Source organism: Dipodomys spectabilis, unplaced genomic scaffold, assembly GCF_019054845.1.
Source record: "Dipodomys spectabilis isolate Male_0828 unplaced genomic scaffold, ASM1905484v1 ptg000026l, whole genome shotgun sequence".
NCBI classification, from domain to species: Eukaryota; Metazoa; Chordata; class Mammalia; order Rodentia; family Heteromyidae; genus Dipodomys; species Dipodomys spectabilis.
This window is the reverse complement of record NW_024870703.1, coordinates 3,967,408-3,981,830: the sequence shown is the minus strand read 5'-3', so window position 1 is coordinate 3,981,830 and position 14,423 is coordinate 3,967,408. Positions and strand designations below refer to the sequence as shown.

The 14,423-nt window shown below is 38.6% G+C and overlaps 1 protein-coding gene across 1 annotated transcript in view; it reads left to right on the top strand.

Moving 5' to 3' along the window:
* Ston1 (stonin 1) overlaps window positions 1-14,423 on the top strand; it is a 110,135-nt gene that overhangs the window by 82,974 nt on the left and 12,738 nt on the right. The window contains exon 8 of the mRNA XM_042675411.1: window positions 1,458-2,044. Within this exon, the coding sequence (XP_042531345.1) occupies window positions 1,458-2,044 (587 nt within the window). The remainder of the gene's footprint in view (window positions 1-1,457; window positions 2,045-14,423) is intronic.

Below are 14,423 nucleotides of genomic sequence, written 5' to 3'. Positions count from 1 at the left end.
TCTAAGGACCAAAGTTTAAATCCAGCCTGAATAGGAAAGTCTTGTCTTTAATTAATTAGTAAAAAGCAGAAGTAGAGGTATGGTTTGAGTGGTAGATCACCAGTCTTGGATCTAAAAAGCCTTATTGAGAGGCAATGCTCAGGCCCCAAGTTCAAGCTCCAGTATTGGCATAAAAACAGACAAACAAAAGACTACATGGTCTAATAGAAAGGATATCCAAAAGTTTGGAGGTTAATTGACCTTTGTTTTTTAGTACTGTCTCTTTATTTGAAGCATTTTCAGACCTGTTTGGATTGTTGTAAAGTTGAAGTAAAGCACCTAACTCAGTACTCAAAAATATGTTTTTTTTTCTTCCTTTTCAGTATTATTTTAAAGGAAAGATGGAGGGGATTTGATAACTGTGGAAATTATTAAATTCTCTTTTGATAACCTTATCTTGAAACATATATTTTAAATATATAAAACAAATTTACATGATTATGTTTGTTAAAATTTGCATTGTGGGTTGTTAACATTAACTTATCAACCAATAAGAGAGGGTCACAGCCAGGCACCAGTGGCTCATACCTATAATCCTAGCTACTCAGGAGGCTGAGATCTGAGGATTGCAGTTCAAAGCCAGCCTGGGTAGGAAGATCTGTGAGACTTTTTTTTTTTGGTCCGGTCATGGGGCCTGAACTCTGGGCCTGGGCGCTGTCCCTCAGCTCTTCAGCTCAAGGCTAGCGCTCTACCACTTGAGACAGAGCACCACTTCTGGCTTTTTTCTTTTTGCTTATGTGGTACTGAGGAATCGAACCCAGGGCCTCAGGCATGCAAGGCAAGCACTCTACCACTGAGCCACCTTCCCAGCCCGGTCCGTGAGACTTTTATCTCCAACAATCCACCAGAAAACTGGAAGTGGTGCTGTAGCTCAAGTGGTAGAGCGCTAGCCTTGAGCTAAACTGCTGAGAGACAGTGTCCAAGCCCAGAGTTCAAGCTCCAAAACTGAGAGAGAGAGAGAGAGAGAGAGAGAGAGAGTCACAATGAAATACTGGGAGTATGTATACATCTCAAAAGGTATCATATAAGCAATAGTGGAGGGCTGCTAAGGTAAAAGTAAAGCAAAATATAATTTAAGAAATAAGAATAATAGCTGCTAATTTGAGCTTGTAATCCTAGTTGCTCAAAAAACTGAGATCTGGGGATTATGGTTCAAAGCTAATCTGGGCTTTATCTCCAACTGACCAGCAAAAAGTCAGAGCCCCAGTTTTGAGCAAAAAAAGCCAAGTAAGATCTAGAACATGTGAATTCTAGCCCTGGTATTGGCATACACACACACACTAATAAGTATTGCAGGAAATAACAAAAATGAAGAATAAAGGAAAACTCTTGGAGATAATCACAAATAACTAATATATTTCTTTTTTTAAAGGTAATTGACTTTGTTCGACTTACGCTTTTGCTTTTTCCTTTTTGAGGTCACCTTTATAAGGTGAACGTACCGATTATGGTGACCCAGGCTTCAGGAAGAGCAGGCGTTGTCCAGCCTCCTGTCCAGCAAGTGTTTCAGCAGCTGGGGCAGCCTTCCATCATACAGACCAGTATCCCACGGCCAAATCCATGTTCTATCCAAGCCACTCCTGACAAGCAACAGAGAGTGGAAACTGTGCTGCATCAACCCACAATTCTCCATTCTGTTCCTATAGATAGGAAACAACTAGAAACCACCTCCAGCAGTCTCCTTGTATCTCCTGGCAATGAGCATAAAGCCAGGTCTGAAGCTTTTCCTTGTCAGCAGGAAAGCTCCCAGTATATGGGTCTTCGAGGTCCTGGATTTCCTTCGCAAGTGTCTCAAACAGATTCTAAGGTGGAGTCAGTACTCAGTGTGTCAGCTAACATGACACAAAACCTACATGGCGGGCTCTCCCTGGGCCCCCCTGGGGCTCCCTGCCACTATGTGACTGATGCCAGGCTTTATGGTATTAACAGTAGGATGTATGGATGCGACTCTATAACACAACCAAGAAAAGTAGAGGCGGCCGGCGGCTTACCTGTATCAGAGAAGGTATGTTCAATTTCTTGGTGCTAAGGGACACACAATAGCCACTGATTAGACTTCCTAAGGTTTTCCCACTTGGAAGAATTCAATTGTTCCTGGAAACTTGTTCAAAGTGTTTTTTAGCAAATCTGTATTTCTTTTGATATAAAGAACTAAGATTTAAATGTATGTGTGTGTGTTCCAGTATATTTTCCCCCCATAGTTTTCACATAATATATATCATTTAGAAAGAGGTTAAACTAATAATTATGCATTATGTGGTTTTGAGGTAAAAATAACTACAAATTTAAACAGTGTTTTGATCACTTAGCCATTTTGGAGGTGTTTTTCTCCTAGAGCTGGAATGAACTTTTCAGAGTTTTGGTGTGATAAGCGAAGGATTTACTCTCCAGTTACTCTCTGGGTGTCATTACGTGCTTATTCAGCTGTGCATAAGTAGATTAGTTAAACGGTATTAATCAAGGATTGTTAGAGATAGGGGTTGCTTTGTAGCCACAATAGGCCCAAATCTGAGCTTTCCTATCTATAAGCAAACGATGTAATTCTACTTTCTGCAATTCAGTTCTTGTCTGTAACCTAGACATAATACAAGCATCCTAAGTTTTAGAATTATCAGAGATGATGTGTGTGTGTGGAGGATTTAGCTCTGGTACCATGGTTTACTGTTAGTGCTATTATGCCTTTCCCTTGTTATATATTGGGTAACTTTTATACGAGTTCTTTAAAAATTAATTTTACAAAACCTGTCTGAATCTACAACACAAAACCAAACACATATATCATATAAAACATCTCCTTATTTATTTATTATAAGTTACCTTTAAATAGTCATAGGGGAACTTTATGCCGGCCTGCTTTTGAAAAAAAAATGTCTAAGTAGTCTTTCCTTTTTTATAAGTAGCTTAATGAAATTATACTTTGCCTATACTTGCTTTTTTGTCTTGCAGTACCGACTCCAGATGTCCTAAGGGTCTGTGCAGGCTTAACATTCTCTCAGATATATTCCTGACAGCTTTTGATTCTGCTCTCACTGGCTTCTGTTTTGTGAACTGTCTACAGAAATATGACTATTTTAGGGAGCTTATAAAGGAGTTATACATTTTTATCCTTTTGTGGCTGGCTTCTTTCAGTTAGCAGAATATCTTCATCGTTTTTCCATGTGGCTGACTGTGCCATGACTTCACTCCTACTTTAGTCTGAATCACAGTTTTGATGCTTCTTAAAAACTTTTAAATACTTGTGGAATCTTTCCCCTTTTTTGTTGTTGTTGCCAGTACTGGCATCACAAGGCAGTGCCTTGTGATCAGTAATCAACTGTTCTACCACTCAAGTTCTTTTTTGATTTAAGTTCTTATTTCAGCAAGAGTTTAGCGCTTTTTGTCAGACCTGAATTCTCCTTCCTATGTTTCCCATACAGCTAGGATTACAGTGGGAACTACCATTGCTTGATGTGTTGATTGAGTTGGTGGTCTTGCTAACTTTTCTACCTATGCTGGCCTCAACTCACAACACTCTTATCTCTGCCTCCAAAGTACCTGGGAGGATTGTAGGTGTGAGTTACCACACCATCCCATCTTTTCCCTCTCCACCATTCCTACTGACACTGTCCTAATTGTAATGTGAGATACCATAACAGTGTCTTAATTAGTTCACCAACGTGTAGCCTCTGTTATTCTCATTCCAGGCCCCCCCCCCCCCCCGCCCTCCCCAGGCCAGCCATTTTAGATGGTAAGGCCCAGGCTTCAAGATCAGTTTGTTTGGAATTTCTTTCCTTGTGACTTGGGAAAGTTATTCAAAAAGTAACTCCCCAAAGTAAATTTACTTTATGGTAATAAAGGCAGCAGTATCCAGCAGAGAGTTACAATTGTGGGAGTTAAGACAGAAAGTGCTAGTGCCATGCTGCCTGGCTCATGGGATTAGCTGATAACTGTTTCCAGAGTTCTGTCCTGCCTAACCCTTCTGCTAACACATCATTGCCTGCCCTTCAGAAGTCAAGTTCAGACTCTTTACTAAGGGCATGACAAGATCTACATCCTTTCCTCAACTCCTTTCTTTGCTTATTATTGTCTCTGTTTGAAACTTGGAACATAGGTGGTCTTCCTGCCATGGTTTCCTCTAATTTTTTTTTTTTCTTGTTGTTGGTTTTGGGGCTTGAACTCTGGCCCTGGGTGCTATCCCTGAGCTCTTCCTCTAAAGGTGAGCGCTCTAGCACTTGAACCACAATGCCACTTCTGGTGGTTAATTGGAGATAAGAGTCTCACGGACTTTCCTGCCCGGGTTGGCTTTGATCTTCAATCCTCAGATCTCAGCTTCCTGAGTAGCTAGGATTACAGGTGTGAGCCACTGGTGCCTGACTCCTGGTTAGTTTTTATTTATCCATTTATTATCTCTTCCACACAATGGCAGTACTCCTCTACCTAGCCTTCTTTTATTGTTAGACTGACTGCAGTTCTTCTCTGTTGGTTGTCATGCAATAAAGTTACATTAAAATTATCTACATTAAGAGGTACATTCTATTCATATGTGCATACCTAGGACCTAAAAAATGTGCAAATATATGTGTGTGCTTGCACAACATACTAGAGCATAAGCTTTTAGAGAGTAAGAATCTATGATTGATATTTTTTGTTTTATTTTGGCTCAGTTTCTCAAACCTGGCTGAATATTGCAATCATTACAGGGGCACTAAAACTCTCAGGCATACATTCCAAGGGGCTTAGATCTACTTGGTCTTAAGTGGGAATCTGGCCATCAGCATTAGGAGTTTCTGGGGGTGATTTTATCATGTAGTCAAGGTCATGTAGTTCAAAGTCAATGAACAGGAAATGGATGGAGTAATGGGATAAAAGAACATATAAGTTCAAGTCAGTTTTGATTTTTCTTCTAAATCTAAGCTAAAAGATAAAAATGTCCTATCAATAGTTACTTGAATTCAAAATTTGGATTAAGAAAATACCTAGGAGATCCATAAAGCACATCTCTCAGTGTATCTGTCAGGGTGTTTTCAGAATCAGGAAGGAAGGAAGACTTACCATGAAGGTGGGATGAATCTTCCAATAACCTGAGGCCCAGGCCAAATAGAAGGGGAAGGAGAAATCCCACTGGCACAGGCATACTCCGTTTGCTTTCAGGCTACCATGAGGTGAGCAGCCTCCTCTATAGTATGCTCCAACCACCCTGACATTGTGCCTTGTCTCAGGCCCAAAGAAACGTACCCAGCCAACCGTGGATTGAAAATTCTGAAACCATTAGCCAAAATGAGTCCTTCCTCCCATATCTGACTTTCTTAGATATTTTGTCACAGTGGTAGAAAGTCTGACTAACACAGAAAACTGAAAGTAGAGAGGTGGGGATAGACTGCCAAGGGGTAGGCGTGATGGTAATCCCTCCTTCCCTCTCTCCCTTTCTCTCTCTCTCTTCCTCTCTCCCTCTCTTCTTCCTCCTTTCCTCCCTCTCTACCTCCCTCCCTCGCTCCCTCCCTCCCCCATTCTTCCTCCCTCCCTTCCTCTCTTCCTTCCTTCCTTTCGTCTTCTTTCTCTCTTTCTCTTTCTCTCCCCTCTCCTCCCCTCCCCTCTCCTTCCCAATACTTGGAGAATTCAGGGCCTCATATGTGATAGGCAGACTCCTACCAAGTTGAAAAGGGGAAAACCCCTAACAGCTTATATTTGTCTTATTTTATTCTTAGCTTACTTGCGGTTGTGAAGCCCTACGAGTCCTTAACAGTCATTGCAAAACTATGATTCTTTCATTACAGGAAAACTAAAAGGGAGAAAATTTGGGAAGCTGGCAAGGTTGGTTCTGGCAAACAAAACGTTATCTCAAGCAATCCTATTTATTGCTTATTGGACTAACTAGCTGCTGCAGCTACATGTAGTTGAAGCATGACACTTGGCAAAGTGTAACAATCTTGCCATTACTGCACTAGGTGTTTTTAGAGCAGGGAAATGAAATTGCAGCAGAGACTTCATCTGGATCAGAACTGTTCACACTTTTTCATGTTCAGTTGGAATTCATCGAATCATCAGCAGCGACTTCCCCTTAGCATTAAACAGAATAAAAATATCAGTGGCTTCTTAGGGTAGCTGACATGTGATTTTAATTTTTATTTGATATCACTGAAAAAATTCAGATTGAGGGTGCAAGCTGAAGACAGATTGTAATAATGAAAAGGCTTTTTTTTGGCTCCTGAGAAACTTGGTAAAATATAGTTTTGCTCCTTCAGGAGAGAAAGCATTTCTGTATGTCACGGTTAGTGTCATGGCTGGCACTGTGCTAAGATACACCCAGTAATTGGCAAAGAAGTCTCATTGGCTGATGAAAACATCAAATACATTAGAATCAAGATTTTATATTATTGTTATTTTTAATGCATTTATTAAAATGCATTAAAACATAAATTTATTTTTTTCATGCTAAATCATTTCAGCTTTCTGAAGGACTTGTTTGAAGCCCTTGCTTAGTGCTTTGGCTAATATTTGCTGTTTTTGAGAAGGAATAAAAGTCCCTCCTAACAATATGAACTGGAGGAGTTTGTTGATGATCTACGTGGGGGATGTTTGGCTGTATAAAAGATTTAGATCTTTCTACTCACAGTTCTGTGCTTCAATTTGAATGTTGAATGAGGTTGGCTATTTTGATCTACCTTAGAGGACATAGGTGTCAGTAATGATGTGCAATTCCCATTGCTTGCTGAAATGCTTCTGAGGAAAGCAGCTGAGAAAGAAAAACACGGTTAAAGTTATTGATATTAAAGTTAGATATATAGTCATGTTCCTCTCCCAGACTAAGGATAACTTTACTAATTTAAAGACAATAAAGGTTCCCTTCTGTCCACATCCCCTCCAGCATCTGTTGTTATTAGAGTTCTTGATTATAGCCATTCTAACTGGAGTGAGGTGGTATCTCAATGTTGTTTTGATTTGCATTTCTTTTATGGCTAGAGAGGTTGAGCATTTCTTCATGTGTATATTGGCCATCCTTCTTTCCTCTTCAGAGAAGTTTCTCTTTAAGTCTTTAGCCCACTTATTTATTGGGCAGTTGTTTCTTTGAGGATTTGTTGTTGGGGGATTTAATTTTTTGAATTCCAGGTATATTTTAGATATGAGACCCTTGTCTGTTGTATGGGCTAGTGAAGATCTTCTCCCAATCCGTGGGCTTTCTATTGATCTTGCTAGCTATGTCCTTTGCCATGCAGAAGCTCTGCAATTTCATGCAACAGATGCTGGAGGGGATGTGGACAGAAGGGAACCCTTCTGCATTGTTGGTGGGAGTGTAAACTTGTTCAACCACTTTGGAAAGCAGTATGGAGGTTCCTCAAAAGACACCACATAGAGCTTCCATATGACCCAGCAATCCCACTTTTGGGCATTTACCCAAATGATCACAAACAAGACCATATTAAAGCTACCAGCACAACTATGTTTATTGCAGCATTATTTACTATAGGTAAGATCTGGAACTAACCCAGATGCCCCTCAGTAGATGAATGGATCAAGAAAATGTGGTATATATACACAATGGAATTCTATGCCTCCATCAGAAAGAATGACATTGCCCCATTTGTTAGGAAATGGAAAGACTTGGAAAAAATGATATTAAGTGAAGTAAGCCAGGCCCAAAGAAACATAGGTCCCATGGTTTCCCTTATTTGCAGTATCTAGTATATGTCTGAGTCAAGCAGAAAAGGTCAGATAAGTTGATGTTAGGGGAATGAACCCCAAGATAAGTATTCAAATATTTTTTTTCCTTTCATGCAATTGTTTCTATCATATTTATAAGATAATTTCTCTGTTGCTTTGTATGCCCCTCCCCCACAGTATAACCCCTGCTTTCACTGTATTTGATGTTGGTATAATTTGTGGAGGGGAAGAGAAAAAAACAAATTGTTTAACTAGGGATACAGGTGGACCCATTGCAACAATGAGATGTATAAGTTGTTATGTAAAAAAATGAACTTTACAACTTTGGTGGGGGGGGAGGAGGGTCAGGGAAGGGGCAGAGGGAGTATGGGAAGGGTTGAGAAGGGGAAACAAAGAGAAGGCAACAATGCTTGATAAGAAATGTACTCGTTATCTTGCCCATGTAATTGTAACCCCTCTGTACAGTATTCTCACAATAAAAAAAAAGAAAATAAGATGACTTTACCTAACTTATATTAAAAGAATCCTGGAGATTTTGTGTGTGTGTGTGTGTGTGTGTGTTTGTGTGTATATGTGTGTGTGTATATTTGTGTGTGTGTGTGTGTGTGAGAAAGAGAGCGAGAGAGAGAGAGAGAGAGAGAGAGAGAGAGAGAGAGAGGGGAGAGAAAGCATTTGTCTTTTTTTTCTAAGACTAACATTCTACCCTTTGAGCCACAATTCCAGTTCTGCTGGGTAATTGGAAATAAGAGTCTTACACTTTTCTGTGTAGGCTGGCTTTGAACTGTGATCTTCAGATCTCAGCTTTATAAGTGTGAGCTGAAACTTAATATTCCTTGATGTGCCCATACTTACCTGGGAAAGTACTATGGGAGATTTAGTTAATTTTGCAACCAAAGACCTTATGATTTTAGGTTTTTAGCCCTTACTACTATTAAAATAAAAAATCTAATATCAATACTAGTTTTTGCTTGAGGCTAACCTTATAATAATTTACCTTTTAAAAAGTCAGATTTTATTGAAGTGTAATTTACTTGTAATGTTCACCTTTCAGGTGTACAATATAAATTTTGAAGAACACATTCAGTTATTCAAAGCGTCCACAGCTGAGGTAGAGAACAGTCACATTAACCCCAAGAGTTTCCTCATGTGCATTTGTAGCTAGTACTTTCCTCCTACCAGCATTCCTGGCAGTCATTCACTGATCTGTCTTCTGACTGTTTCAGAATGTCAAGCAAATAGCAGTTATGCAATATATGGCTTTAGCACATATGCTTCTCATATGTGTCTGAGATTTATCCATGTGGTTGCATGTATTGGCATTCGTTATATATGAATGTACCATAGTTTGTTTATTAGTGGGACGCTGAGGTTTTCCCCAGTTTTTAGTACTTGTGACTAAAGCCTCTGAAAGCATTTGTATACAGAGTATGTGTATCTATACTTATCTTGTGTAAATAAGAGTGGAACTGCTAGGTCATATATACATGTATGTTTATAAGAATCCACCATTTTACTTCGAGTGCTTGTATTTTTACCATTACTGTGTGGTGTAACTTCTACTGACAATGTGTAAGATTTGTAGTTGATTTATACCCTTAATATTTAAAGAAATTTTCCAAGAGAAATTTGTGAAGTTGATGTTCAATTCCTCGCCCCCCTCCCCCTGCCCCACGCTCCCCCAACACCCCCAGTCCTGGGGCTTCAACTCTGCCTGGGCACTGTCCCTGAGCTGCTTTTGCTCAGGGCAAGCGCTCTACCATTTGAGCCACAGTTCCACTTGTGGCTCTTTTGAGTAGTTTATTGGAGGTAAGAGTCTCATGGTGTTTCCTGACCCAGCTGGCTTCGAACCACGACCCTCAAATCTCAGTTTCCTGAGTAGCTGGGATTATAGATGTGAGCCACTGGCACCCGGCTTATTTCATTTTTTGTTTTAAACTTCTTCTTCATGTATATTTTAACAAAGGTTACAAAGATATTTGTCACGTTTTCTTGAAAATTTTTTTTTTTGCTGGTCCTGGGACTTGAACTCAGGACCTAGGCACTGTCCCTGAAATTCTTTGTGCTCAAGGCTAGCATCCTACCACTTGAACCACAGTGCCACTTCTGGCTTTTTTGAATAGTTTATTGAAGATAGAAGTCTCATTGGCTGGCTCTGAAATGTGTTCTTCAGCTCTCAGCCTCCTGAATAGCTAGGATTACAGATGTGACCCATTGGCATCCTGCTCTTCTTGAAATTTTTTATTGTTACGAGCTTTACACTTTTTTTTTGCCTTTGGATATGCAATAGTTTTTAGTGTAACTTGTTAAAAATATTACTCTTTCCATTGAGTTGTCTGATCACATTGAATGTCTAAAATGTTTTCCCTTAAACGATAAGCAGTAGCTATGTAGATTGACTTATTTCTTAGCATTTATTCTGTCTTATGCATCAGATATCTAGTTTTTCCCATGAGAAAGTGTCTTTATCATGGCAGCTTATAGTAAGTCTGGATATCAGAGAATAAGCCTCTTAATCTTGTGCTACTCCAAAATCAGTTTAGGTATTCTAATTTTCTTGTGTTTCTCTATAAATGTTAGAATGAACTTGTCAGCCTACATGTTGGGACCTTTGATTCCTGTGATTTGAACTTTGTTGACTCCATAGGTCAATAAAGGAGAATTGACATCTTCACAATACTCTCTTTAATTCCTATTCATTTAGGTCTCTGACTTTGCATGTATTCTATGTATTTTGATCTAAGTATTTCATGGTTTTGGATGCTACTATAAATGGTACTTTAAAAACTTAAGTAACATTGTGTGTGTGTGTGTGTGTGTGTGTGTGTGTGTGTGTGTGTGTGTGTGTGTGTGTGTGTGTGTGTGTGTGTGTGTGTGTGTGTGTGCTGGTTCTGGGGCTTGAACTCAGAGCCTAGGCACTGTCCCTGAACTTTTTCTTTTAACTTTTTCACTTAAGCCACAGCACCAGTTCTTGCTTTTTATGGGTTGTTTATTGGAGGTAAGACTCTCATGGACTTTTCTGCCCAGGCTGCTGCAATCCTCAGATCTTAGCCTCCTAAGTAGCTAGAATTTCAAGTGTGAGCCATCAGCACCTAGTTTAAGGAACACTCTCATTTTTTTTAAAGCTTCATTGGTATCATATTTTTAATATGCATTTAAAAGAGGTAGGATTTTTGAGAAAGAACTGTAAACATTTCTAAGGTACTTGAAATGAATTGCCACAATATTTTGAAGATGATGTGTCAATTTTTTTCTGCCAACCAAACTCTACCAGTTTTGCTAGATACTTGGCATTTATGCTACTTCTGTTTATGTCTTCTTTTCTGTTTACCATTTTAAGTACTATTTTTTTTAAATTTCAGGATGCTCATGCTTGTAATCCTAGGTACTCAGGAGGCTGAGATCTAAGGATCCTGGTTTGAAGGCAGCCCAGGAAAGAAAAATCCACATAACTCTTATTTCCAGTTAACCAACAAAAAGCTAGAAGTGGCAGTGTGGCTCAGGTGGTGGAGTGTTTGCTTTGAGTAAAAAAACTAAAACATAGTGCTCAGGTCATGAGTTAAGCCTTGGTAGTAGCACAGGAAAAAAAATTAACTTGATTAACTTTTTAATGTTCTAAGAATTTTTTTTTATCATTTTGTAAATGATAAAATCATTTCCCTTAAAATCAAAGAAGAGATAAGTATACAAGCCTAATGAATATATATTCTTCATATTCACAACTGCAAATTATTTTCAGTTACTCAAAACTTTGCTTTTCCTTTCCTAAAAACAATAAAACTTGAGTTTTTAGAAATAGTTAAAACTTTTCTAAAAAACATATATGAGAAGTTTTGTTTGAAAAAATATATGCATTACAAAGCAAAGTATGTAAAAGGTGGAAAATAAGTCATTTGTTCTAAAAAAAAAATCAAGGTCCTGTGTGTGTCTACATTTCAGTCATTTTACCTGTGCAATTCAGTGGCAGTAAATGCTGTGGCACAAGTCACTGCCACCACTGATCTGCAGAAATTCATCTTCCCAAACACCAACCCCATCCCTATTAGACAATAACTCCCCTGAGTTCCCAGTGTCCTTTCAGTCTCTATGATTTGCCTATGTTAATTACTTAGTGTAAACAGAGTCAGCCAGCATTTACCTTTTGTGTCTCTCTTCATTTAATGTAATGTCTTCAGAGTTTATCATGTTGTAGCCTGTGTCAGAATTTCTTTCCTTTTATGACCGAACAGTATCTTAATATGTGTATGCCCAGCATTTTATTTACCCATTCATTTGCCTATGGAAACTTGGGTTGTTCTCACCTTTTGGATCTCATGAATAATGCTGCCGTAAACATGGCACACAAATACCTGAATTCCTTCTTTCAGTTCTTTGGCATATCTAACCTGAAGCTGAAGTGCTTAAACTTAGAGCCTCATGCTTTCACTCGACTTTCTTGCTTATTGCAAGCTCTCTCTCACTTGAGTTATACCTCTAGTTCATCATTTTGCTGGTTAACTGGAGATGGAGTCTTAACTTTTCTACCCAGCTGACTTGGAACCAGAGCCTTCCCAGGTCGCAGCTGTCTGAATAGTTAGGAGTATACTAGTCTTGAATTTGCATTTCTCCTGCTTCAGTCTCTTGAGCTGGAATTTCAGGAGTGTGTCACCATGCCTGGTTGTGTTTTTACTGTATTTTTACTTTAATGTGTACTCACTTGTGAAGAAAAAAATGAGAAACAAAACTGAGAACATAAAGAATAGAGAAAACAAAAAGATCAAATGCTTATTCTTTGAAAAAAATCAAAATTCAGTTTTGTAGCTGTATTTCATAAGCTTTGGCATATTGTGTTTCTGTTTACAGTCAAGTAAATTATTTTTATAATTTAATTGTGATTTACACTTTCATTTTTGGGTATGTAGAATTGTTAAGGTTAACAATTTGGTGGGACTTTTCACATACTTTTGTTACTGATACTCATTTTAATTTCTTTGTTGAGTGCTTCAGATTTGCCTGGCTATCTTTTGGAACCTCAAATATGATCTGTCTTTATGAATATTTTGTGTACTTTTGAAAAACAAAGCAAAAATTTGTGAGTTTTTATTTTTCCAACTACAACTGTTGGGTCTACTTTGTGAGGGTTCATTGTAGACTATCCATAAGGTATAAACTCCAGAGGGCAGCCATACACTCAATAACAAGTTCAGTACATTCCGATAGGAAAGTTGCATCTTAAATGGATACACTGAGATATTGTTGTATTCAAGTATGAAACATCACTTGTCCTTCACAAACTAAAAAGTATAAAGAACATTTATTTGACCCTTGGTGAAGTGTCTTGGATCCTGTTGAAAGACATCCGTAGGTTTGGTGACATTAGGATTCCTAATATCTTAGGCAGATCCTGTGAAGGCCTGTTCTGTTGAGCTGAACTTCTGTATCTTGTTGTTAGAGCTAAGGAAACCTGTTGTATATATAATATGCAAGTCAACCTGGATACCTACTTCCAGGTATACAGTGGTACTGTCTATTCCCATTCGAACTTTTTACCAGGTTCTCTGATGTCATCAATAAATTTAAGAATATCTGCTGTAAATCCTATGGTGTGTATTATCATATAAAATAGACCCTGTTCTTAAAGACCTTGAAATTTTGTGGATCTCTATCTTGTCTGTGACAAACTAATGGAAAGGTGTGTACGGTACATTAGTGGTGAACTCTCTATCCTCGAGCTTGGAGTTTAATCTTTTTTCACCCTTTCCTAACTTTGTAACCTTGGTATGGCATAATGTTCCATCTCTCAGTGTGCTGCAGTTATATTTAAGTTAGGAAATGCTTATGAAGTGTTTAGTAGATGCTTATTTGTTTGATCTGACTGAAGAGATAAAAATCTGTGTGACAAGAAGTGGTTACTACATTTCCTTTCTATTACTAATTTTAAATTTTGATTGTAGTAAAATATACATGACACAGAATTTTCCATGAAAACATTCAAGCATAAAATTAAGTAGTATTAAGTATATTCACAATGTAGTACAACTATCGCCACAATATGTTTCCAGAACTTTTTTCAATATTGGAAACAGAAGCAATAGCCTTTGCAATTCTTTCTGTCTCTATGAATGTGCCTATTCTGGGAGCCTTGTATAAAGTATATTTATCTCATTTTCACTTAGTATAATCCTTTATCTATTTTATTTTTCCATTGACCATGGTGCTGCTTGTCTTTTGTACTTCATTCAGTTGTTTAGAATAAACTGTAGTCATTAAAACTCAACAGATGTTGTGATTGTGTATGGTTGCATGTCGCACATATAAAAACTGGTAAATATTGGGCTGGGAAAGTGGCTCAGTGGTAGGCTGCTTGCCTTGCATGCATGAGGCCCTGGGTTCGATTCCTCAGCACCACATAAGCAAAAAAGAAAAAAGCCGGAAGTGGCGCTGTGGCTCAAGTGGTAGAGCGCTAGCCTTGAGCTGAAGAGCTGAGGGACAGCACCCAGGCCCAGAGTTCAAGCCCCACAACCAGACCCCCAAAAAACCAAACCAAAACAAAACAAAAAAACTGGTAAATATTGTATGAAATTCATGAACTCACATATTGTCCATGCGCAGTATATACATAGTATGTATTAGTATACTCCATTTTTTTCTTTTTGTCAGTTGTGGAACTTGAGCTCTGGGCCTGGGCACTGTCCCTCAGCTCTTTAGCGCAAGGTGAGCGCTCTAGCGCTCTACCACTTGAGCCGCAGCACCACTTCCCATTTTCTGGT